This window comes from Orbicella faveolata, unplaced genomic scaffold (genome assembly GCF_042242905.1).
Source record: "Orbicella faveolata isolate gen_17 unplaced genomic scaffold, um_ofav_v1 contig_36, whole genome shotgun sequence".
Classification (NCBI taxonomy): Eukaryota; Metazoa; Cnidaria; class Anthozoa; order Scleractinia; family Merulinidae; genus Orbicella; species Orbicella faveolata.
In genome coordinates this window covers 5609163-5635918 of record NW_028301565.1, presented here as the reverse complement: position 1 = coordinate 5635918, position 26756 = coordinate 5609163, and the positions used below count along the sequence as shown (strand labels likewise).

Genomic DNA, 26756 nt, shown 5'->3' with positions numbered 1-26756 from the left:
ATGAAAACCAGGATTCAGAGAAATGAATTGAATAGGAAGTAAATGAGAATTACAGCTGATCACTTAATACATTAAACTACCATCACATTTTGTTCAGCCCCATAACTGCTCCCTAACTTTTGCTCTTATCAGTCCAATTTGATTTCCACCTCCAGTGTCACAGTAAAGGTACACTAGCTTAGTGGCTAACAGGATGGTGCTGTGTCCAGTACATACTATGTATATTATAACAAGCAAAATACCTGAAATTTGTGATTTTGTGTTGTGGCCTGTCATTATAACTATCAAACTGTTCCTCCTCCCCAGAGAAAAGTGATAACCGTGGATCAGTCAGAGCAACAAATTCTTCCACCTGGCAAACAAAACATAAACAATGCATATGTTATAAATTAAATAGTAACTTGTAAAAGAAAAGCTCCAGATAACATTTCAGATTTACTTGTCTCAAAGCAGTTCAAGAACAACTATAAGATGACTGTAAGTATGTATCAAACAGGCAGCTGACAGAATTTCTTCTGCGGTTTGCAACCAAACCATGGAGGGCAGTGGCTACAAGATACTTTCACAAAATCTTATCAAGAACATTTCAGTAGTGCTGAACTTACTGCATCATCACTGTCACCAAGGAAGAGTCTCAAGTCAGGACTGTCCAGCAGTTGTTTACACTCTTTACATTTGGCAGGTGGCTTGCAAGATAACATCAAATATAAGAAGCATTGATACAAGATGATAAACTATAATTTATGAATTCTGTCTTTGTGCCACCTGACTGCTGGAAATTGTGTTGAAACATATAAGGAGATGTTAATACTGGTAACTCCTTGGAGACAAATTTGACAGTCAGTAGATTAGATGGAAAATGTTTTGTGTTTTGTCACATTTGTTTAGGATGAGGTTAAATTTGTGCCAGTATGGTGACGTTACGGCAGAACACATTTCAATATGGAGGAAACATTTTTCATGAAAGGGACAGTAAATCCTCAACATCATATTATTCATAGATGATCACAGTACCTGTGTTTTTTTCATTGGAGATTTTGTTCCCTCAGAGGATTCTCTGAGATCATACCTGGTAAGAGAAATATATAATATTATTAAATAGCTTCCATATGGATCCTGGGTTTTGGTAAATAAATATCATTAACTTTAATGCAATAACTATCAATAACTATAATGCAGCTCGTGAATCAAGATAGGTTTGCAATGAATACATGTACAGGTGCCTACATTTTTTCCTACATGCAGTGTGTATAATAGTGCGATTTATGGGCTTGTCTGACTCACTGAAAGAAACATTGTGTTTGGGGTTGAGAGTTAATGGATCTTGGAATTTTGGATTCTAACACTGATTTTCAAATGAGACATCCATAGAGACTTTTAAACTACATCCAGAATTGCATGTTTCATATTTATATCAGATTCCATTATACTCTTCTTACACAATCTCTATAAATACATTTTAAAGTAACATTGATCATTGATCTATTAAACTTATGCACTAAAGGCAGCTGTATCTTACCGTGTGGTTTCTGTATCCACTGATTCCTTTTCTCTGTCATCAGTATCATCATCATCTGAAACCTTCTGACGTTTGCTATCCTGAAACAAAATTTTACAAATCTCAATATTAAAAGTGCTTCATACCTTCACTTGGAAGAACTATTCTTCATTTTTTTAGGTTTAATTCTTTTTAAAGTTTAAAGTCAAGCTTCAGTCAAAATATCAGGTTCACCTATTTGTCTCTGGCCTTTCTTGATTCTGATTCATGTTGATTTCTAGAGAATACTGTCATTTGAACCCCTGGTAGCTCGCCCTCTGAGCTCAGATTCAAGTACAGCAGAAAGAAAGGGTCAACACAAGTCGACAATTTGGAAATGATTTTTTTTCCAAAATGTAGAATTTTGACTTCCTTCTCACTTTTTTCCAATTTCTCTATAGTTCAACTCAATTTTGACCCACAAATTATTGGTGGGATTTTCAAAATTAGGGAAATTCAGCCACCAAAAGATGCCTAGACACAAATCTAGGGTCACATACTTTACTGGTGCCCAAGTCTTTTTCACCACTATGCAATGAGGACTCTCCACCACCCTTACTGGACTCTTCTTTCCCATCTTCTGGGTTCTTTCTTTTCACAGAGCTGTAAAGAAAAATTTTTCAAAATACCACTTTGGTGCATAAATTCACTATTCGCTATTAGTGTTTATAATTTGCTACTCAGATTTTCCAGAAACCCCTAAAGATAGCTTAACTCAAATTGCTGCAATAAGAGTCTCCAACAACTACATGTATACAAACTTTTGAGTCAACTTGAACATGTTCTGATGTCATGAAAGTTGCTAGCTGTCATTATTGAAATGATCAGGCAAAAATAGAATATGAAAGGTATTGAGGCAAGTAGCCCACATGCTTCAAAACAACTCCTCCTTTAGCCTGCGTAGATGATGCTCAAGCTAACAGGGTATGATCTAGGACAGTGTGCACAAGCAAGAAAACCTGCATGAAGAGGAGGAAGGGGGGAGGGGCTATTCCCATAAAAATAGTATGGGGATACTAGTCGTACCTTTTAGGAGTTGAAAAAGTGGTTTCGGTACCTCTCAGGGTGTTCAGTCTCAAAAGGTCCACAGTGGGAGCTTTTGCAGTACCTTTTAGGGTATTGAGCCAAAACTATATGACAAGAGATATTTGAAAATCAACTGACTTTTAATTTTGGCGCAGAATTGATACCTCTTAGGGGTGAAAAAAATTTCAACCCACACCCACAAAACAGGATCTTAGTACCTCTTAGGGGTTCTTTTCAAAATTTTCGACAAGTTACCCCATCATTTTTACATGGGAGTCCCCCCCCAGAGAGCTGCAAATCCAGTTTCCAGAGAGTGAACTGTTGAGGATCATTATTAATAGCTATTCCTGCTGTTTGACCTATTGCTTGAGTCTCAACCATTACTTACCCTTTGGAAAACATCTCCTTAATTCCAGGTTGTCTTTTACCATCTTTTCCTAATTTAGATTTATTCTGCAAAGACAACAGCCATTCTTAGTCAAACCACAGTGGCTGAGACAAGATTATTAATGAATGTAAAAGCTATGGCAGTAACAACAAAATATAAATAATAGTCAGGAACAATGGTGCTCTGTTTATAGCATTTTCACTACACAAGCTAGACATCTCCAAATACCTGATCTTTAGTGGCAGGAGATTCTTTCTTTATTTGCAAGGGAGATTCTGAAAGGTAAAACAAAATCAAGTTGCCAATGCTGTTTTTAAACTAACTGCACATAAAGCTAAACAAGAGAATTGAAAGATACATGTTTGCATGTACTTAACTGAAGAAAGGAACAGTAATAATCATTAATTATTGGCATTGATTTTATTCCATTGGTCAAGCTTTATTTCAAACTGCAACATGCAGTGGAATAATTATTATACTTGATATTGTTCAGGTAGATTAATAGTCATTGTTTTTCCTGACACTTTCTGGAGTTCTTTTTGGTGAGTTGTGTTCTTAAAGATATTTTCTGTAGCAAATACATTTTGAGTTTAAGATGAACATCTCTATTTTTGCAATGAGGAGACATTTTTTCTTCTTTTAGTAGGATGGAATTTGAAGGGGGGATACTGGATTGACAAAGTTGAAGTACTTCAGGAGTGTTACGGAATATTTAATGCTATCATTTAATAGTGGATGAACTCCACCCATTGCCAAATGGGCAAATAAATATTTTGTCCTCTCCCATGAAACATAATATACACACTGTACATGTATTAATATTATATAGATTTTGTTTTCCTTGGATCTTAGAGTACTCTTAGTTGTTTTTTGAAAAATAATCACCTCCTTCACTGGTTGAAGAAGATGCTGGGGTATCTCCTTTGTCATGGGCAGCAGGTGAATTACTGCATGATGGCCCAGCAGTAGAGTCAATACTTGGCTTATCATCTGGACTGTCAGTCTCCATGCTACTTCTTGATCCTGAGGGACCAACATCATAATCCTGCTCGTCACTTGTACTGCTGCTAGGTTCCATTTTAACATCCCCTTGTAATTCCATAGGCTCTTCATTCACGACAGATATTAAGCCATCCTGATTTTCTTGAGCAGAAGACGGAGATAAGGGAGTTGTGCCGCAACCATTGCTTACTTTGTGACCAACTTCAGAGAGAAGTTCTTTCAGCTGGCTAATTAACTGTTCCTGTGACAAAAAAGTATTTTCGCTACTGAACTACTTGGATGACACATATTTAAGCTTATATAATTTATGATCAAAAATCAGCCATTACATAAAAACTTACTTCAGTTGATTTGCCATCTTTGAAATCATCTTCCACCTTTTGAATTCTGTTATAAAGGAAACAATGCAACATAAAGTTTTAGGCCCATTTTCTAAGAGAACTTGGCATTTAAACACTTAACCATGGTTTTCAGGAAACACAAAAATGTCTGAATATACTTTTGAGTATTCAACTGGTTATACACAGGCAATCATTTCTAGTGGCCCCCTCCCTGATTCAATAAAAAGGGGAGACAAAAATAAATGGCTGTACTTATTCCATGAACTGTCTTTCACAACAAAATCAACAAACTTTTTTACAAAAATTACAACGCATAATAATTAACTCAAGTCCTCTCTGATCAAGAAGTCCATGTAAGTTTACGTTTTGTTGTTAGTACAACTCACTTGTCTTGTACTGTCTTCACCAACAGTGATTTTACAAGCTTGCATTTTTTCCTTACATAGCCCTGCCAAAAAAGAATCAACACCATTTAACTGTTATTGAATTTTACAATATTCAGCCAGTGCAACTGTGTCGCATAAAACCATGGAAATGGAGTAGTATTGATCTCAGTGATGGCCTCCCAGAAGGGGCGGGTAGCATGTTCCCTTGATTCCTTCAAAATTTCCCATTTTCTCCCTTGTTCCCATTCTCTTCCCAACACCGGAAGTCTATTCTTGTCCCCAGAGGCTGTCCTCCTTTTGGTCAGCACCAAGAATCGCGAAGGTCCGACACCGGAAGTCTGTGATTCACGGACTTCCTGTCACTCCGCGCATGCTCAGAGTCAAGTCTGACAAATCTGATTGGCTGAGAGTACGAAACAAATTCTTTGCACATGCTCAGAAAATTGGACCCTGCCAGAGGTCGCAATTCTTGGTGCTGACCAAAAGGAGTGCAGCCTCTGGGGACGAGAATGTGGAAGTCTGCGATTCACTGACTTTTTGTCATTCTGCGCATGCTCAGAGTCAAGTCTGACAAATCTAACTGGCTGAGAATACAAAATGAATTCTCTGCACATGCTCAGAAAATTGGACCTTCTCGGAGGTTGCGATTCTTGGTGCTGACCAAAAGGAGCATGGCCTCTGGGGATGAGAATGCCTTGTTCCCTATTAATAAATTCCATTGTTTCCTAAAGTGTTTTGTCAGGGTTCCCTTTAATGGTAGAAATATCCCTTGTTCCCTCGAATTAATCCCAAAAATATCCCTTGTTCTTTTGAAATAAACGATAATGGTCCTTTGTCCAAAATCACTCGGAGGCCCTCCTTAATGGAACCTAATAGACTTTATATAATAAGTACAAATATTAATAATTGTCTCCTTTGATATGTACATCAATAAACTACATGTACAACCATAAATTCAGTCCACACAATGATCCGCAAAGTGTTGACACATTCCCAGTCACAAGTTGCTTCGATGAAACAATTTCATATCGGGACTTCGATATCTTCGACCTCAAGGCTTATTAGATCTTATTATAATTTATTCAGCTCAGTTCATCGTAGTTGGCGCAGTTGCAAGATAAAACCTAGCGCATGACTTACCTTCTCGGTGATATCGCCGTCCTTGTATTCCTCTTCAAGCTCTAACAATCTGCACACATAAAGGAGTAGGTTTGGTTAAAATCGATCCATGCACGGGTTACTTATCACAAGCATGATACCTGTGCATAATCTGAAGCAAAGCATATCCGCTCAGATTTAGGAAATATTCTGCCGATCTCACTTAGATGACCAAATCTCACCTCTCAGAGATATCCGGTGGAAATTCAACGTCAGTCAAATGCACCATTTTCTTTGTAGATGGACGAAATCGGAGAAAACAGCGACAATTTTCTCCCTTGAACTGAAAACGATCTACTCGACACGATCTCGTGGAATGTTGTCTTCGGCACTGATGTTGATTTCCCGCCAAAAATCACTTGCGCAGGCGTTTCGCGCTAACTCGGTACCAGTCTGCTAAACAAACGCGGTGTGTTATGAGGTATGGTTTATGAAGTCAAAATGAATCCAAAAATTCACGGATTCACATAAACTGAGATCTTTCTGGAATGGGTTCACAGAGCCAGTCAGATTCCAGTCTACTAGCATCTCTTATTGTATCCTTTGTTTGATGATGAGTAGTATAATGGAGTCATTGTAAGGCGCCTGAAGCAAGCTTACATGATCGGAGGAGAACCGTTCACCAGCGTTCACGCATCGACCGATCGGTTCCCTGATATGCATTTTCTAGTTTGCTGCAGTTGAAAAGTAAAATCGTTTATTATTTACTGTTTCGGATGTTCGGATGTAAGGTTAGACTTTGCTTCTGCCTTCTGAGCTCTTTGCCATCAGCAGCGCTCTAAGGTTACCATTGTTGCTCCCTAAATTAAGCTCATACTTGTAAGTTTAAACTTACTGCAAGATGATAACTTGGAGCTTGTGGTACATAAGCTTATGTTATGCCCAACATGTATTTTTCTTTCTATATCAAAACACTCAGGCAGGCAGTGGACTAGCGGACTAATGCTACTTTTGTAGAGTCAAGACTTTTGATACAACAGTGAATTCTCACGACTAGTTTTGAATAAACTTTTCCTTAACAGGTCATTTGCTCAGAAATCATTTAGTGAGACCACGGATAGAAATGAAAAGCTAGGTACTGTTTTATGAAGTCAGTGTCAATGGGAAGGCTCTAATACCAGCTAGACATGTTTCTGATTCTGTTGCACATGCGTTGTCACTGTGTTGCCAGGGTTGGAAATAACAACCACATGGTTGCCGGTTGCCAAATATTACCAGTTGACATGACTGGCGTGACAAAAGTTTGACTGGTCTAATCCTCAATCAGGCCAAACACTGTGCAATGACTGGCCATCATTTCCAGCCCTGATCATAGGCCTGCAATGCATACAGAGAGCTCACTTGTTTGTGTGCATGCTTCATACACCTGTGATGCATACTCTGAATTTAATGCCAAGTTGTTGTAGCACTGTTTCTTGTATTGACAGGTCCCTTTGCTTACAAGTTAACTCTCACAGTTTAGCCTGTCCACAGTGGAATACAACATAAACCTATACTAAATTTTATAAGGGATGGCGATAAATAAGTTGGAACACTCTTGTAAAACTCTGTTGTATCAAAGGTAACGGGAAACATGAGTGCTCCTTGTTGTAAAAACAATTTTTGTGGTGGCAAGTTGACTTCACTGTGGGGAAGTTAACTTATCAGTAAAGCAACCGACTCATTCTGCTCTTGTCACATAAGTGAAGAAAACAAAAAATAGTAAAACTATCTCCATCAAAACATCCATCATCCAAAATTTGATATTTCAGTCTTTTATATAAGCTTCAAAAATGATTTCATTGTGGCTACTACTGTATTTGTAAATAAGCTTGGTTAATCTGTCTTGTATAAATCAACCCATGTATATGTAATAAAAGGGGCTAAAAAAGTTTGGACTCAAGAGTTTATTGAACAGTCTGAATGACAGAGGATCATACTTTACAATAAACCAGAATGGAGAGTGGAGGGTGGGTAGCGATTACATGTATGTCTCCTTTTTCAATCACTAAAACAATAACTGAAGTAATAGCGTCAACTAATTTAATACATAAATCTCCCACTGGTTAATTAACTATTGTCAACTAGTTAAAGATTTCTTGATTTTTCATCGTGGTTAACAAGACAGACCTAGAAACTGAAAATGCTTTTTGTATCTTTAGGGTATTTAACAAGCCTAACAACTCAAGTTCTTCCAAGTTTGTCCCTAGTTGAAGTGGAAGCAAAACTTTTCTCAAGAATACTACCAAAGGTGCTATGTCTATAGAAACTGTATATAAAATTTTGCTGCGCTGTTATTTATTTCCAAGTGCTATCAGTAAATAAATGTCATTCGCTGGCCATTCCAGTGATTTAACTGGACATGATCTAAATGCAAGTACATGTACCTTGATTACATAACTGTTACATCACTCTTCAGGTATATGATGCTGTATCAGAAGCCACTTCCAGTATCGGAGAGATTATAAAGTCACTGTGTACTAGTAACAAAGAGAGACACCATGATAGTTTGTCAACCATCCAGTCACTTCTGCAGGTTTGTACATACATTGTATGCAATGGTAAAAATAAAAGTTTACTTAAAAAAGGAACTGTAAGTATACAATACATATGCTGATGTTCACTTGTTCAAGATTATTTCCCCTGTTTACTCATTTATAACAGCAGCAGTATTGGACGTATTAATTACCGGCATATTAAACACATCATACTCCATATACATGTATGACATCGTTATCCACAACTGAACTGCTTCTGGTATATCAAGGCTTCATACATAAAGCTTCCTAGCTGATTTAGCTGGTAGAATAACACACTGGTCATTTGCAAGGTCATGGTTTCACATGATGTATATCCTGTTGTAGTCTTGCCTTTTTTCTGGGCGGGAAAAATGTGCTTAAATTGTTTTCATATACATGTATGTATGCATTATATAATATTATTAATGCATTTGTATTAATTTTATTTGATTTCAATGATATGATTTGATTTTGCATGCTACAGGGAGTCATGTCGTTTATGGAGTGTCTAGAGAGGTGTGTGGGGCACATGACTCAACTGTCGCTCACAGATGAACTTTCTATTAGTCATATGCACTCTTTGCCATCTGCCGTTATTCAGACTGTCAAGGAAGCCTTCAAACACTGCAAGGTACATCTAAATTGGCATTGAAATGCTAGAGTTACAAAATAATATTATGGTGTTCAGTAATTAAGAGTAGAGTGTGTCTATATTGTGCAATTCTTAATCGTTTATCAGGCAGGTACCCAAAGGAGCTAGGTCATGGTATTTGAGATAATTCTGTAGGTCAGGCCAATGTTTTTCAAGTTTACCAGAATGCAATCCATTTTAATCTTATCCAGTTTTGTCCACCCATGCCTCTTTTTGGCTTTTCTGTGTTTCTTTTCGGTTCTTCTACAGTTTTACGCCATTTTAAATTGTGGTATTTTTTATCTTTGCAGGACAGCGAGCAGGTGTATGGTGACTTCTTCCATCTTGTGTCTCAGGACCTGGCCATGTTGTTCAAGAGGACATACCAGTTACAAAAGGTAAGCAGAGTTTGTATTGACAGTAAGTTGGCACAGACATCTGAACCAACTGAACTGCCAAGATTCTTATCTAGAATAATATTATTATGCAAGGCAAGACTTTTACACAAGAAACTTTTATTTGAGGTTTCTCAGGAGATCAAAGTCAACTCACTCAATGTATACTTGCAATTGAAAGTTCATTATCCCTTGTTCTTAACTGAATGTTCCACATCGTGAAATTTCAAGGTGTATTGCAACTCCATCAGGTTAATCCATGATTTGAAGTTGCTCTAACAGTTTGCTGACAGTGTAATCACCTGGGTGGAGAGAAGCACTCAGTGATCATCGCAACATATGGACACTGATTGACCTTACATACACAACCTAAATATCTCATTACATGTACAATGTACTTCTGCTGTAACATAATTAAATCTGATGTCAACTTGTTGTATTTTTATGAGGCACTGATGGAATTGCTTGACAAGGTCCAATTCAGTTATGATACATCTGATCAGGATGTCAACGACATCACAGATGGTGAGTGGCAGCATAAAACTTGAGATTTAATATTCTTGAGGTAAAATGAGCTGTGATTTTTTAAGAATGATATTAAATAAAAGTATTAGACATTTAGCATTCCCAGAACCAAACTGAAATTTAGCTCAATTTGATGTTTGTAGAAAGTTACAAATGTGCCAGTATATGAACATCGCCATTCCATAATAATATTATAATATTTTTAAAACAATTTTAATTTCATGCTTGTCCACGTTGTTTAAATTGTTAACATTGTCCGAAGAGAAGCTGCAGAGTTTCAGCAATTGACATTAACTCTGTTAATGATCATAAAGGTTCTAATTTTGTACCATATACCCTTTTAGCATCTAATGCCTTCATTATTACAAGTGTTAATTTAAGCATATGGTGCCTCTCTTTTCATTTTAAAGTTTGTCACCAGTTCCTGGAAGTGTGTATTCTCATTGGTGATTTAGACACAAGTATACTGGTAAACACATGGAAGGTGCTAAAGAGGTAAGTGATCAGATGAATGTTTCTTAGACTGTTTAACTGTTAAACTAGGATGCTGGAAATCTGAGACTTGGTGGCTTCTTGTTTAGTGTTTGTTTGTATTAACAGGAATTGTGATTTCATTTGTTTCAGTAATAAATTTATTCTTAATAATGGTTGCAGTTCATTATTACCGGTATCAATACTACAACAGTACTTTTTATAAAAAATAGTCTGTTTGTTTAAGACAAACTGCCATTAGTGTTTTCATTTGAAACCCTTTAGTGAACAATATTTAATTTAGAATTTATATAACTGAGTCAATCCTTTCCACCTTACTTAACATAATACACCACAGTTTGTGAAACACCAAGTCATAGTGTTATTACATTTATCATATGACTGAGAAAATTACTTCATTGTGATTGGCTGACAGCAGGCCAATTTATCATTAATTCTTAATTTGCACTGCAGTGGAAATTAAGGCGCCAGGTTCGCAATTTTCGCAGTCATAACTGTAAATGAATAGTTGTATGAAAGCTTGAACAATATTATTAAAGGCTCATGTATTTTTTAAGAGAGTTTTCAAACATCACTCGTAGTGTAGATCCTTAATAATATTGCACTCGTATTCATACAATTATGTATACTTTAATTTTTTGTTTAATAGACTAGTGACCAAGCACAAAGATTACATCAAGAATTATTTGGAGGTAGGCCTGTGGTGTTTTTATTGTATTAAATTTAGAAGTTACTTCTTTACTTTGGATTAAACCAGGCACCATGTGATACAGTGTATTTCAGTGAAAAACCTCCTTCTGGTGGTATCACTGACTTGAAATAACAATTTACACAGTTCAAATAGTCAGTTATTGGGTTCTCTTTTATCCCTCTTATCACTTGTCTCAAGCACAATTAAAATATGTCTTTGAGATCACTCAATCAGTAATGATTATTACAAGAAGTGCAAAAAGTACATGCTCATATATTCTGAGATAACATGTCAGGCAAGTGAAACAAAGTGAAAATCCATGTCTTATGATGCTGGCCTGACTTGATATAGTTCTGAGTTCTTGAAGTCATTCCTCCTCTGAAAGTTACATGTTTGCACTTGCAGCATCAAATTTTGCAATCATTTTACAGGTGGAGAGGTTGATTTGCCATCTGTGTGCTTCAATTGAGTCCAAGCTAATGCAATGTATCCAACTTGCCCCATACAAAGGGGAGGAAAGCTCTGATGCTCAGAAGGTTGGTGAGACAGCAGTGCAGAAAAAATGACCACCATAATGGTGTTGTTCCAGAAAACATCAATATCCCTCCTAAGGATGGCTCTTTGGTTTCAAACCCAACAACCCAATCTTGCTGGAAATTCTAGTTTTGGTTCAGGCTTTCCTTTAAAAGTTTTGGCCTTTGAGACACCCTCTCCCTTGAAGTTTTCATAACCTACCTCTTTGGGGTTTGTTTCTTTTTGAACCACACATTATTACCTGGCACCCATAGGCATGTAATGCGTGCAAAAAGAAGTTTATTTTTACAGTGCTACTGCAGTTGGACATTTCATTCCTAATGACTCTATAGTAATGAAGTGCAAGCGAATTAAATATAGTTAAATGAAATTTAACATAGTTAACGACTAGGAGCTAGTCTGGTCAGTAGCGTTTTTTGTAGGCGTTTGATAGTGTCTTGGCCATCTGTTAGCGTTTGTTAAGCATTTGGTGCATTCTGTAGCGTTTGCAGCAGTCATATGGTCGTGAGAGCCCTGGGGCTGACATTGTCCAACGGTATTCTTGGTTAGTACGTGTGTTGTCATCCCATGTGCTTGCAGTGTGTTCGTTGCTCTGTTAGTGTGGCATTGTGGATTGAATTATAGTTTAGCAGTTCTCGGTGTTTTCTCCCCATCCCCCCCTCTCTTTGCAGCATTTTTTTTTCCCACTAAGCCATCTGGCTTGAGTGTGATGGGTGCCTGTAGGGGGCCTGGTGTGCGGGGGGGGGGGGGGGGGGGGGGCTCGTGGCTTGGTTGCGGGTTGGGCAGGCCAGTCGGGTGTTCTAGTGCATTGGGGATGTGACTGTGGTTGCAGCCCCCAGGCTTTGTAGGCACCTTCCCTCTACTAGTGACTTGGGCATTAACCTGTGATTGATGTAATCGTTGTCAGGTTTCTGGTTCCACTGGTGATGAAGTAGCTCTTGGGAAGATTCTCAAAGTTATACGCTTTCTGGTTGGTCACCTTGCTCATCTTGTTAAGGTATGAAGTTTACGTGCTTCAAATACATAAGTTTAAAATCTCCCTTACAGTGTACATGTTTACTGTAGCAATTGCATCCCCCACCCCCAACACTTTGTAAACATCCTTTTTTGGTTTTTTGTTTCTTTTAATTTGTTTTCTGGTTGGGACCCCCATTTAGTTATTATTTTGCTTTAAGCTTGGTGCACTGATTATATATATATGTTAGAAGTTGATCTTGCTTCCATTCAGCTGGTAATTAACAGGGTTGTCAAGAGTATTACTAATAATATTAGCTACAGCGGGAAATAACCATCTACTTGATGATCTTTGGTCAGCTACTCTGCTGGGGTACATGTAGTATTCTGCTTAGCTCATCAATAAAGCTGCCTACTTCAGACCTTTGCAGCAACCCTCAAATTATTCTCACTATTTCCTGTAAACCCAAGTGATACCTCTGTTTGCTGTTTGGATGATATTTTACTCCCACTAAAATTTCTCCACTTATCCTGCCTCCTTTTGGTTCAATTCACATGTGTTGGGGTTGAAAAGCACAGTACAGAGCAGATTAGTTTTATACTACTTGAACCTCTTCCCATTTACTCTGTATCTTCTATTATTTTTACAGGAATATGATGGTTATTATGACAAGTGCTTAGAAACTGTGTTTCACTTTTTACTCACAATACAAAGGTAAATGATTGTCTTTTGTTGTTAGTTCACCTACGTTTTCTTTACAATATCCTCATGCATAATCGACTATACACAAATTACTATTTTACAAAATTAGATCACTCTCTCTTGCCCTCAATGTGTATCTGCTGAGTAGTTTTCATGCTTGATGAAGTGTGCTCTTTATTTTCATATTTGTTTTTGTTACTACATGTATTTTCACTGGCTACAGGACATGTACCAATAAATATTTTACACCTTTATTTGTCTTTAAGCCAATTGCCCCCAAGCTTGAGTGCACCTAAGATTGCCTCTTCTGCTGTTCAAGGTGTTAAGTCTGCATTGCTAGTTGTGGTAAGTGAATTAACATGATTTTCTATATACATGTATCTTACTGATAGGTATTGTGATAAGGTAAGCAGGGCTGCCATTAAGTTTTGATTCCTTAACAAACTTAATTGTTACCTTGTGACTGTCGGTAAGTTCCAAGAGATCATACTCACGGCTTGTAAACGAACTGCCATATCTTTAATTTCGCTACATCTGATACACAAGTCTTCCATACCTTCTTTGCCTTAAGACTTCCGGTGTGTAGTTCAGAATTATCACAATCTTTGACAAAAGAACCGAGGCAAAAATAGTACATTTACAAACTGCCGAGGTTCGACCTTTTTCGGAACAGCAAAACTCATGTGCTTTTTTGTCACGTGACTCTACATTGAGGGAAAACTGGCGCCTGGTGCGCAATACCGCTGTTCAACTCAATGCAGTAGCATTTACATACCTTATGGGTGAATCATTCATTTAAAGGTAAGTTCAACTGCAATATCAAGGGCCCATCAAACGTACCCAGCGTAACAGGTGTTACAGGTTAGAGCCCTTATTGACAGCCCTGGTAAAGATAAGATAATCAAAGTGCTGTAAGGGAAGAAATATTTTAACGTGGTTGGTTGGATGTATATCAACCAGTCACAATGTTTTCTAGAGCATTACTGAATAGCATCATACAGAAGGTATTATTTAATGGGTACAGTTATATTCTTTACATGCATTGCATAGCTACTATGCCAAATGGTTCTTGTTTGTTCTTCGCAATAGTGAGACCTTAGAATTTAAAGTTATTCACCTTTGAGAAAGAAAGAAGGCTTTTTCATCTTAGTTTGATATTTTTAGTTCTAAGAAAGAGTGAGGACATTTTTTGTACAGATAATAGTTTAGGTAATTCCCAGGCCCCTCTATATTTCTCAACAGGCTACAGTTACATTGTTAACTACCTTGCAGCTGTTTTATGTGACATCACTAGGAACTGTCAGGATTCCCTAAATGTTCGAAGTCCAATGTAATTAACTTCCCTATGATTCTTTGCTTTGTTTCTTCTCTTTTCTTCTCTTGCTTTGTCTCTTCTCATTAGGTGGATCCACTGCTGTCTGTGCTTGTGAAGAACAAGAATTTTGCCAATTTAATATCTAGAAAAGCATTGGGTAAATTTGACTTAAATTAATATACTCATATATACTGTGCACATTTAATTCAAATTGATCCCTTATTAAAATAATAAGAATAGACACAGGCAATCAGCAAGGAAAAAAAGCAGCTTTTAAGCTTATTTCCAAATGCAGGGGAACTCCTATATGCAGCACAATACATGTAGCTTTGCCAACAAAATTTACCATTTGACAAAGGAGAATGGAAATTACTCTAGCTTGAAGAACTTCAAACTAAAGCCAAATTTATACCTCAGCATAAGCATTCAACATAAACCCTAGGTTCTCACTGGAGATTTGTTCTTAACTCTCATTCTGTGACAACATATTTGATAAGTTACATTGTAGATTAAGTTTATTCCTGGTTTTTATTTTAGAAGTGGATAAGAAGCATCATTTTGCACAATGCTGTTTGTTAGTTTCAATTCTTGGTATTTTACCAGAGGCACCAGGTATGGTATACATGTAACTAATAGTGACTGTGATGTTATAAAGCCTTTTGAATGTTTTTGCTGTGATTTGCATATAGTTTCTTTGCTTGGTTCCACACTCTCTAATGAGCCTCCCTCTATTTTTTCTCATAGATGATGTGTTTACATATTGGGTGATGCCTACTAATTATCTTGAGGTAAAGTATGCTTACATTCATATATGTTTGAAAGATTTACCACAAACAAAAAGAACTTTTTATATGATGCAATAATGCAGGAGTCATAAACATCAATTGCATAGCATCAGCTGTTGTACATAGCAGAAATTACTCTTAGATTTAAATGATTTCAAACTATAGTTTAGGATTTGGTAATAAATTGGGAACATTTCAAAATACAAATCAGTCTAGTTTGAATTTGTTAATTTTGACCTAAAATATATTTTTGTCTACATCATAGCCATACAAGAGCTAGGAAATTTGTTGTGCAAGTTGTTACCGTATTCATGGTAATATTAAAGAATGATCTTGGCTTTTTGCTTTTAGGAGGAATGTCGTCATTCTGTCATGGAAGCTGTATTTCAGTCCTTTAAACTTTGTAAGTTTCAGTATTTATTACAGTTATGTTTCTACATGAGGAAGTTGACATCATCCACCCAAGTACAGCAGGGCACTTAATGCAATCTGAAGTACATGTGTAAGAAAGCATTTACCTATCACTCAGTATCATGGCACAGCTGTGTTATTAAGGTGTTGTGCCATCATTCACACAGTAGCCTTTTATGGTCAATTTATTGTTAGCTATATTATGCTGAAACCTAGAATGGCAGAACACCATACAGCTGTCTAGAACACCTCAGAAAGAGCTACCCACTAAGTACTCCTAACCCTAAACTAACCTCTGATTAGGGCATTCTTGCTTGTTCTGTATTCCAGCATTTCAGGACCAGTTTGCGTAGGACAGTCATGTAACTTCCAAGTACATATATAAGAACAAATTACTGATTGAAACTTACACTGTTGATGTTTTTTGCTTGTAGGTGTTCTAGAAATTTGTCTGCCTGTATTTGTTGATGGAGTCATGAGCAAAGGAAAACCTCTGAGGTGTGGTAATGTTTTCCTTATCAAAAGTCAAATGTTGGTTTAATGATACCCTTGTGGCTGTTTTCCAAACAAGAGAATCCAAACACTGCACAAGAAGAAAGTGTTGGAAATGTGGTGAAACACTGTCTTGAGTGTTTGATATGTCTGCTCAATGGAAACTAAAACTATGGAGAAAACAAAGAAAAATAAGTATAAAAGTCTGTACTAAGATCAAATATGCAAACTCTGCCATGATTAAGGTTTCCTTTGCTTAAACTTGACGAATTATTAATGAATTGGAGAAACCTGTGTTTACGAATAGTAACCTGCACATGAGTAAATTTGAATAGGATAAAGCAACATCCTTTACGTTTTCTTTGCTGACAGGGAAGTAACTTTCTATGAGCATGTCTGTACCAGAATGTGTTCACTTGTAGCCTCTACACCAGCAACATGTTTCCCTGTTGTGGTGAGTACCATTGATTAGGACTGTGATTAGATGAAGGAAGAAGTTGGAGGGGCAGGGGGGGTGGTGGGCGGTGAGGTTGGGAATTTGTGTGTGTGTCAAGGGGTAAGACATGTAGTTTTTGTCTCAGTTGGAGGTAATAAGACTTTCACTGATGTTACACCCAGGTTTGATGGGTTTCATTAAGGGCCAGACCCCTGGCAAATTGACTGGCTGTGAGGATGATTTTGCCCACCTGGTTTGACTGTCTATAGGAAAGTTTTTGTTTTTCTTGAAAAGATGTTCAGTTGGAAAAAGTTTTGCCCGCTTGTGAAAACCAGCTGCCCTCCTGCTGGTTGAATGAGCCTACTACATGTAGCTGCTGTTGTGTGGATATCGTCTGTAAATTTGCTCTTCTTTCAGGAAAGGTGTCTACTGGAGCATGTCCTTCAAGATGATCTACTGTGTGCATTGCTTGCTAGTGATGTTTGGTGCTTCATGGCCAGGTAATAAGTGGATGTGTTTAGTGTGTTATATCAATCCTGCTGGGGCTACTTTCTATAACACACTGCGTGAATATTGCTTCTTGTCTTACTCTGCGCAAGGGTAACGCTCAGGCATTCAGTCACTGATCATTTGACTATTTGAAGACGTAAGTCACTGTAGTCACAATTATAGTCATATATGTGATCTCAGGAGGCGCATTTAACATAATTAGAACTCTGCTGTCTCGATCACCAGGTGGGGCTCTGCTGAACTGTGTGCTGGACACGTGTCAGTTCTTACTCAACTGGTAAGGCTTAAAATGTCTGGATTAACATCATGCCATTAAAAAAATTGAAAGGAAAACAAGCACGAGGAGTTCCCTGTTGCATGTGGTCAAGGGTAAAAGGCTCACCCAATTCCTAGTCTTAGTCAAATTCACATTACTTGTCCAATCTAAGAGTATTGTTTCACGTGCATCTGTTTTAATTTGACACACCCATCACCTGATTTTAGCTCAGCTGAAATTTGCAAAGTAAGTCTGTGCCTTGAATTGTGTGAAATCATTCCCTTCATGAAGCAACGTTAACGTGTCGTCATGCTAAAACCTCAGACCTCCAGTAGTTCAGCTCAATAGGGAAGATGATTGTCAACAGGGAAAGCAGTGAGACACTCTTGCCTTTTATACCTCACTCTTTTAAACCTCACCATGAACACTTCATCGGACAAACGTCTTTCAACATTAACGCCAGGTTTATTTTACAGCTGTTAAAGTTACCTACAGCGGAAGCTGCTTATCTCCACTTGTCAATGCTCATTCAGCGTCTGGCTCGTCTTATGGCTGTTGAACATCAAGTATGTACAGTGTAATAATAAAGCGTTCGTAAATCGCACCACATGATGCTGAATACGTACTTATGCCTAGCTATAGTGCTATAAATAAACGTAATTTGGTAATTTTAGTGAACTGCAGTTTGCTCAACTGTTTCTCTGAATTCACATTAGATATACATTTGTAGACTAGACGTGGATGTGATACAAATTACATTTAATTTTCGCGGTTGGTTGATGGTTAGTTCTTAAACAGTTTCTCACTTTCCTTTCTGTCATGAGCAGGATATTTAAGTTTTGTATTCGTCGCATTTCCGTTATGCTTAAAAAACATTTCAATTTTCTAGGAAACTCTTGTTACCTCTTTTCCACCATCAAAGGAAGAAAACGTCTCCGCATGGTGCGTTTTTCCTTTACAAGACATGCCTGAGAGCGTCAAGAAAAAGGTAAAAAAAAAAACAACAACAACAACAGAAATGCCCAGGGGAGACTCCCATTTGGAGAGCTCCTGCATCGCAGATTTTGGTCTTATGCACTGGAAGAAATAATGTTAAAAGACGCTGCCTGGCCGTTTTGAAAGTGGTATCTTTTATTAAGAGTCAAATAAAGCCACGGTCAGATTTGTGTCTTTTAGGGGTTTTATTCCAATTTTCCGACGAACAGCGCAGACCTTTTCATGTGGGATTTCCCCCGGACAGAAATTGAGCGAGAGAGAGAGCACAGCAAAGACAGAATACGAGTGGGGTTGGGTGAGAAATCAAAACATCGGAATAGTAAAGCAAAAGTATTCTAATTGATGTCAAGAGCCTCGTCTATCCACAGATTGACATAGCAAAGGCTAGCTGAAGTGGAGTTAGCTTTAGCAGATTAAGTTACATTCCACTGGAAGGTTATAACTGTGAAAAATTGTTCACGACATTTCCTTGACTTTTAGGCTAGCCGTGCTCTTGTTCCTCTGTGCGTTAAAGCTTGTCACTCGGCAGGGACTACGACGAGTAAACCACCTAAAGACGACGACGTCCAGGTATGAAACACTGTAGTTTTAACACAAGTGTGAATGATTTGTGTATTGAGTGAGTTGAGATGAGGACTGGGGGGGAGAGGCGTCTCTTTCTCTCAGTCTGCCGCCTATCCCCTAGAACACACACGATTTCAGTCTGCAGCATTTAGATCAGTAAAAAAAAACCTTTCATATTTTTTCGGTTTGTCTTGACGTTTCTCAGAACTTTCATCAATCAGTCGATCTACCTGTAGCAGCTTCTTCGATCTTAGAATTTGTGATGAGGTTAGAATACATGTAGGGGTTCCTGTTATAAGAAATGATGCTGGTCAGGCCGGTCATTAGAGGAGTGTTTTATTCGACACAAAGCGCTGAGTGAGTATCAATAATAGTAAGTCATTTTTTTTTCCAGAATTTTTCAGTACAGAATGTTTGCTTTATTCATGCAATCTACCTAACCTCGCCTTATTCATTCTTATTCCCATCCAAGTTTGCTCCGCATATCTTCTGATCTCATCTCGTTACCTTATTTTGGTCGTCGTTGTAGTTTAAATCAAGTCGTTACTGTGTAGTCTTCTCTACTGATCGTGTCTATTGTATTTGATTGCTTCCTAAGTCCCGCTGCTTGTGTTGCCTCCGCCGTGTGTACAGCCTTCCTCAGGCAGTAAGTTATGTCCCTCCTGTTCACCACTCGGCCGTGATGGGGCTCATCAACAACTTGTGGTCTCGCTGCAGCCAAGGGAAAGAGCATGTAAAAGTAAGTTTACTCTTACAAAACAGCGTTGGACCCAAATCACAGATAGCGTTAGCTCTTTTGAGTTTTCGGTACATGTTTTCACCGGTGACCGTTGATACGTCACTGCTTGTCTACTCAGTCAGCCTAATTGACTAAAAACAACTTTGTCTCCAAAGTAGCAGCAAGCCTCGAAGAAGTTTGTTGGAACGTTTGCAGAAATTTCAACTTACGATCAAGATGTGTCAGCTGCTTCTTCTTTCGTTGCAAAGTGCACTCGTATACCAAGTTTTTTAGTTTGCTGACTACATATAAATGTCTTGAAACTTAATGCCCGTAAAGGTACAAGAGTGGAGAGTACCTGATTAAAAGTTGCCGATATTTGAATTTAGAGGTGCGACTTGTTTTTTCTTTTTCAGCGACTTGGTATCAAGACCTGGTGTGAGTTAATGGACTTATCGTCTGCTCTGCTTCCTCAGATCCAACCCGAAGACTACGCAAAGGTACAACATACTTTTATAAAGTACGCCGTTGTCGACAATAATTGTGTTTGCAGAGCTCTCTAGTCCATTTAATTTGTGATAAAAGATAACAACAGCCCTTTTCACGGTTTATTTTTTTACAGTAAAATTCAACGTGGATGCGATGCAAATTCTTTCAGAAACTACAACGTTGCTGGAAATTTCCCTACATACGTTCGATCATATTGTAATGGAAAATAGAAATATTATAGGAGCTATATCAAAGATGACTCATCTTGAAAAAAAAAAAAAAATCATTTTTTTACTATCACTCCTTTAGTGGTTTTTGCTTTTTAAAAAACGTATATTCTAAGGCGGGTTTCTTCGAGTTTCCAGGTAACTTTGTACATAGCCACTTTTACCGTAAAAAGGAGTATTGTATTTCGGGTGCATAATGTTTTTCATTGTTTGCTAATCAGCTGGCAAACTAGGCACATGGAGAAAAGAATTCAGGTTCGTATGGGGATTTCCCTCAGCCCAGTCTTGCTATAATTATGCACTCGTATACGAACAGCCTCTGCAGAGAGAAGAAAGTGAAAATGTATTTTTACATTTGTAGCTTTCTGATTTGAACTCAGATAATAAGTGGTGTAAGAAGTCTTCTTGACAACTGGCCCAGTCTGGAACTTCGCGAAGCGGCCGCACAGTTTCTTGGGAAATGCGGCAATAAGGATATCCCAGAACACCTTCAGGTAAGAGGTTGACCCAAAATGTCTGTCAACGAGTGAGTTAATATCATATCGCTGACCTAAAATATATAATAAAAGGCTAAAAATGTTTCTAAAACTGTACAGACTCTTACTGAAGAAAGACTGCAATCTCTTTCAGAAATTCCATGTTTTAACATACATTATTTTTGACTTACATTATTTTTCGGTAAAATTTCCAGAGAATTTACAGTTGCACAAAATCAAAGTATAATTACTGTGTTTGTTGCGATCTACTGTTGGTAGAAGCTGGTGTCATATTGTGATTTGTTACTGTTAGTCGAGGCATTTTCAAATTCCAACTCGTCCTGGATAGAGGATCCCCGTGAAAACCAGCTAGGGCTGATACGGCTTCCACTCTAAATATATCTAATTTATTTTTTGTCTGATTATCATGTTTTTCCATATTTAGCCTGCAGTGCTTGGTGACATTTCGGCCATGTTTTCCTCGCTGGTCAGCGACAGACACTGGTTAGTTCATCAGCGAGCATTTCAAAGCGTCAAGGCTTTCGCGGAGGTATGCTGAAGGAAGAACTGTTATGGATGAAACTTCTCTTTCCCTTATAAAGTGTCCCATTTCGCATCCACAAGCTGCGAGCAGATTCACCTGCGAACGAGAGGAACGAGCTAGCGGGCTTGGGGAAGGGGAGGGGGCTCGACTTCTAACTCTCCTTTCTTCCCAGCGCTCTCGTTTGTGACCTATTAAAAAGTCACTTTTTGACCGCTTTCTCTTTACGACTGCATTTTCAGAGGAACTGCAATCCTTGTTTAAGTACTGAATGAGCTGCTGTTTGCTTTTGAGCAACTTAGAAAAAGAGAAATATCAGCTTGTAAAACCCTTGAGGTTAACCTACCTTTTCTGATGATAGCTGTAGACTCGGTGAAATTTGGGTTTGGTGAATTTTGTGTGACGATCTTCATTTGATGGGCATGTGTTTGTCACTAGGTCACTCGGTATACTCACGTGATGGGGGACTGTGTTCCTGAGAGCTTGCTTCCGAGTCTATCGGACTTTTTAAATCAGGTTGGTTTTCTTGTTTCGTTTTTTGCCGGCTAAGTTAAGATCACCAAAATCTAATGTAGTTTCGTTGTATTTACAACCAAAGCATCAATCTCAATCATTTTCAAATGTCGTATCTATTACCGTGTGGATGGTGCTGACAAAAGTCCAATATAATCTTGTAACAGAAATATCCTAGTTGTACCCTAGTACCCTTGTTTGCTTCCATCCCAGCGATAAGCCTTTCCCCTGCCTCGCCAACCCTCTTCTCTTTACAGATAGTTGTACGCAGACGAATGTAAGGGATGGGGCGAAGAGAACTTTCCTCTTTTGCTGAAATAATTTAACGTCAAAGGGCCTGAAAACAATTGTTCTTCTCTCCTTTTCAGGGAAGACAAAATTCACTGTACATTGCTACACTCCTCAAGTTGATAGGGAAAATCCTTAGGGAAATATAAAGCTCGAAACGTCTTCAGCTGATGATCTAAAACAGCGGTTAATTCATCTGTGATCTAGCTAGCGCAAGTTGATTTGAGTCTTTTTCTCACCAATTAATGCGGTGTCCTTTCACTGGTTAAGGAAGAAAGATGTTATTTAAAAAGTCTCAGTGGCGTGTTGACGTGAAACCTAGCAGATGGCAACGAATAGACTCTAGGAGATCTCATGGAGTTGGCCTTTGTTATTTTTCAGCTTCCCTTTAAGCACACGGAGTTCACTGGAAATATGACTGTATCCTTAATCCAATGAATAAATGCAGTAAGCAAATGTTGTAGATGGGCATGAAGGTGCTCTCTCTCCCAGTCGTTATTGGAGTCGTCACGCAGAATGTAGCGTTGCGTGACAACTTAACCCAAACAACGGTAGTGAGGGAAACATCCCAACGTGACAGGTTGAGAGGTTGATATAGTCAGAGGTGGATTTCTCAAACAACCACTCCGATCAAAAATGTCTTTCCTTTGGTGATTTTCTTTAACAAAGGTAATTAGGAACAGGATAAAGAGTTCCTTAAACACCAGTTGGAGGCAGAGGTAGAAAGGAAAAGCAAGCGCTTAGATCCCAGCGACTTAGAAAAGAAAGAGATTCCACGTATGGACACAAGTGGTCGGCCAGGTGATGCAAGTGCAGGCCAAAGCGTAGAGGTGAGGAAATTGGGCCAAAAATGAAGATATTTAATTTATTTAATTTGTAATCCAGGGCTCGTACGGGTCTTGGAAAACCTGGAAAGTCATGGGATTTTATAATTCCGCTGATTTTCCAGGCCTGGAAAGTCATGAAATTGAAGTGTGGGTCATGGAAAGTCATCGAAAAGCAATATACTTTCCGAGAAAAAAGGTAAAAAGATCAAAAGTTGAAATAATAACAGAGGAGTCAGAAACCCGGTTTTAATTCCAGTAAAAAATAATTACTAGCATGCATTCTATGCGTCATAATGTGAGAAAATACCTTAAATAATAGATTGTTTTGACAATACTTTGAAAACAACTGCTAAACATAGGTCTTGGAAAATTACATAACAACTCAGAAACGTCGTGGAAAAGGTCGCGGAAAGTCATGGAATTTTAATAGCTCAAAAGAGTACGAGCCATGTAATCGTATTAGTTCGTACGTATTATCAATATTTTAGCTTATTTTAGCCAAATTTTGTCACTCCATATTCATTTTATTTAAATATTTCTTTTCTTGTGATATACCTGTAAACTAGCTGGTGAACTATTGTAGTGCACCACCATACTTAAGCGTATATTCACATTAAATCAGTATTGTATTGTATTCTGTTCGTTTCCCCCGCAAGTTTGCTTTCTACCTCGCGTCACCTTACGAACTACGATTGCGCGCCATGTTTTGCGTTGTGTGCGTGAACTAGAAAGGAGCTTGGCTATGAGATCGTGTTGCGTTGTTTAGTAATTCACGATCAAGAAACACTTTCAAAAGACGAGGCACTTGCGTCAACGGATCCTGAACTTGTGATTGGTCGTTTCCCTGATGTGGCGACTGATGGAACTTTCTCTATTGCAGCCTGAACCAAAGCGCTTAAAACGACATCGGGATTTGTCATGTGAAGACCAGGTAAGAGCTGAGATATTCCCCCGGGATACTTCGAACTATTTCAGTGTCCCTTCGGGTTCACATTTGCGTTACAAGTATCTTTTTGGGCTCAGATAACTGATATTTGGAAGAGATTATCTGGTTTCACTAGCTCTATAATTACCTCCAAACCACGTTTACAAATCTTAATACCGTTAAATCAAGTCTCTTCAACAACCTTGCTTGGTTGGTCAGGTTTTCCAGGGAAACAAGCCGTAATTTTTAGGATATACAGTTCAATTTGTTTCAAGAGCTGTGTGAGTCGCAGTTGTAGCATGATTTTTTTTTACTGCACTAACCCTCTATCCTACTCTATATCGAAAGATTGCAAAATTCCAGTGAGACAAATACATAGAATTTTCCGGTGGGAAAAATCGAAAGTCGAACACCCCCTGAAAATTACATCCAGATAGCTTTTGCTGGGATTCCACACTTAGGAATTTCTTCGGCAGCCTCAAAAGGCTTAATTCCCTATGATGGAGGGGATTGACGTGACTAACTTGTCTTGTTACTTATTTTTCTCTCAGGGAGACGAACTTTACACGGAAGCCATAACAAATATGAGGATTCCTCTTACAACAATCCTTGATCTCAGAAAGCAGTTCGTACCTTCGACAAAGATCGTGAAACAAGTGGAAGAAATACAAACATTACTACAAGATTTCCTCTCTAAAAGCACTGGGTGATACAACTGCGCACAAAATGGCCCTGTATATTTGTACACCAGGAATCAAATGTATATTATGTTTCACTTTAATAAGGCGTTACTGCGTATTTTCATTATACTTGTACATAAGTGTTGACCCACTTGCACTCTCTGCTTTGGTATGAACTTTTGTTGTCCATTTGCAATAGTGTATGGTGTATTTGTAACTTGCTGAAATACTGTCTTGAATTTTTAACGTGTATAGTGTAGAAAACCCAGTTGTGTTTTGCTTTTATTTTAGACGACAAATTGTCAACAAAAATTGTTTCTCCTCAAGGTCTCAAAGGTCGCAGTTGAGGTGCTTTCTTTTGTATAATCATTGTAGTCATCAGCACATCCAGAAACGCCGTACAAGCATAAATTTGAAATTGAAAATTGAAAATTAAAGTAATGCGAGTTATATTACTCTTCTTGAAACTGAGTGGACTTTAAGATTTCCTACACAACCCAAAGGGCTTCTTTGCTTTCACATTGGAAAACAGGTAATAATAGGAGCCCCAGAAGTGGTAAATATCTAACTTCTCCCTACCTTTTATAAGCAAATTAGGTAGGTAGGTCTTGGGAATTTATGTCCTGATCATCTGGGGAAAAGTCGATTTAAAATTTGGTCTTGCCAAGTAAAATGTGTGGAAACAAGTTAAGAGAATTTATCTTCTGAACATGTTACTTCTACGTTGTTAAGGGCCTTTGAATCAGGACGTATTTCGTACTGTTCAGCGTTAGCCCTCTCTGTTTTGCCTCGTGCATGCTAGGGGTTCCTCTGATCGGTTGCGTTTTGGTCGTGTGCGCTGTTAAGGGTTTTACACATTATGCCGGCATTATTTTGAGCCCAGTAGTGAGGCAAAAGAAGCGAGAACTATGCCGGATTAACAATTAGAGAAACTGGTCGATTCTAAGCCTTGGGTAGGCCAACAGCAATCTGTCACGATCTTGTAGCTTTGTGCTTCACCATGCAAGAAGGTTTTGCTAATGCAATTCCCTTCTGCCGCACCTGAAAGAGTTTTTTCATCACTAGAAAATTATTTACGTAAGTCTACAGTAGAGCAAGGTAGAGCAATGGAAAATTACATTGAGTCGCTCACGTTTATATTTTATGTGAGCACAATGGTGCATGATAATAGTGACGCTTTTTGAGCATAATAGTGATACTCTTTGAGCATCGAGCATTAGCATAATAGTGAAAAATGTCAGCATAATGTGTAAAACCCTAGCGGTGTTCTATGCTGGCTGTTTTCTGGCTCTTTGCCGACGCAATGCAATGAAGCACCCGGAAGGCACTCGCAGCAGAGTCTTGAACAGCCCCCTCCCTTCTCCCCTCTTCTAAACAACTTGGAATCTCGTTCCCATGGTCCTGCTGTGACGTCAGTCTGCTATCATGAATTACGTGATGAACTGAACTCCTGCACGTACATTCCTGGTTTGTCGGCTTGTTTTAAGTTTAACTCTTTCTCGAAATTTACCTCCATTAGAGACTCCTGCAATGATGATGATACTTTTATTACTAGTCTGCACAAGATAGGGCCTGTTTTGAATTTAAATAACTGTTCCTCGACGTTAATAACAGACAAAATATTTTATCGTGGATATTATAAAAAAAAAAATGTCTGTTTGTACCCCTGGGCGAGACACCCTCTAGCTTAAAAAAATCCGCCAGCGTTACGGTTTTCACCGCTTAAGAAATCATTCAAACCATCCAGTTAGTTACTCTCCTTACTTTGTACATCTTCCCAATAGAACAAATGTTTCCAAATGTGAATTCATAGAAAAATGCAAAACCTGTAAAAGCTTTGTAATCGATGTCAGCTTATTAATTTCTCTTTTTAAGAGTGCATAATGAACGGCACTTTTTGAAATCTGACTATGATATGTAAACAGTGTCTAAAAATATTTAATAGATTCTTGTTCATATATCTGTATACCGTATCTCGCTTGCATGGCGTATTTTAGCACTTTAATCTGGACATCTACTGCTCAATAAATCCTTTATTATTGCTTG

At 38.2% G+C, this 26756-nt stretch overlaps 2 protein-coding genes across 3 annotated transcripts in view; one reads left to right on the top strand and one right to left on the bottom strand.

Moving 5' to 3' along the window:
* LOC110050726 (DNA (cytosine-5)-methyltransferase 1.S-like) overlaps window positions 1-6213 on the bottom strand; it is a 25545-nt gene extending 19332 nt beyond the window's left edge. The window contains exons 1-12 of the mRNA XM_089274895.1: window positions 6021-6213; window positions 5821-5869; window positions 4681-4742; window positions 4295-4340; window positions 3837-4194; window positions 3180-3226; window positions 2952-3016; window positions 2038-2140; window positions 1520-1599; window positions 1015-1069; window positions 606-686; window positions 243-352 (exon numbers count right to left, since the gene is read on the bottom strand). Of these exons, the coding sequence (XP_089131021.1) occupies window positions 243-352; window positions 606-686; window positions 1015-1069; window positions 1520-1599; window positions 2038-2140; window positions 2952-3016; window positions 3180-3226; window positions 3837-4194; window positions 4295-4340; window positions 4681-4742; window positions 5821-5869; window positions 6021-6067 (1103 nt within the window). The 5' untranslated portion in view covers window positions 6068-6213. The remainder of the gene's footprint in view (window positions 1-242; window positions 353-605; window positions 687-1014; window positions 1070-1519; window positions 1600-2037; window positions 2141-2951; window positions 3017-3179; window positions 3227-3836; window positions 4195-4294; window positions 4341-4680; window positions 4743-5820; window positions 5870-6020) is intronic.
* Window positions 6193-26756, top strand: LOC110050693 (FIGNL1-interacting regulator of recombination and mitosis-like). 2 transcript variants are annotated; one of them, XM_089274898.1, is made up of 33 exons: window positions 6193-6374; window positions 6874-6913; window positions 7980-8068; window positions 8237-8353; window positions 8821-8967; window positions 9279-9365; window positions 9812-9887; window positions 10298-10382; window positions 11029-11071; window positions 11502-11606; window positions 12512-12601; window positions 13209-13273; window positions 13528-13606; window positions 14664-14733; window positions 15114-15188; window positions 15321-15364; window positions 15713-15764; window positions 16207-16270; window positions 16637-16718; window positions 17118-17200; window positions 17436-17487; window positions 17943-18032; window positions 18356-18454; window positions 18943-19032; window positions 19625-19765; window positions 20161-20244; window positions 20841-20954; window positions 21382-21486; window positions 21916-21993; window positions 22660-22698; window positions 22956-23108; window positions 23986-24036; window positions 24582-26756. In XM_089274898.1, exons 1-33 carry the CDS (start codon window positions 6327-6329, stop codon window positions 24738-24740), a joined length of 2796 nt encoding a protein of 931 aa, XP_089131024.1. In that variant the 5' UTR covers window positions 6193-6326; the 3' UTR covers window positions 24741-26756. The 2 variants fall into 2 exon arrangements, with proteins under 2 accessions (XP_089131024.1, XP_089131025.1); XM_089274899.1 differs by lacking the exons at window positions 22660-22698; window positions 22956-23108; window positions 23986-24036; window positions 24582-26756 and adding an exon at window positions 22359-22650.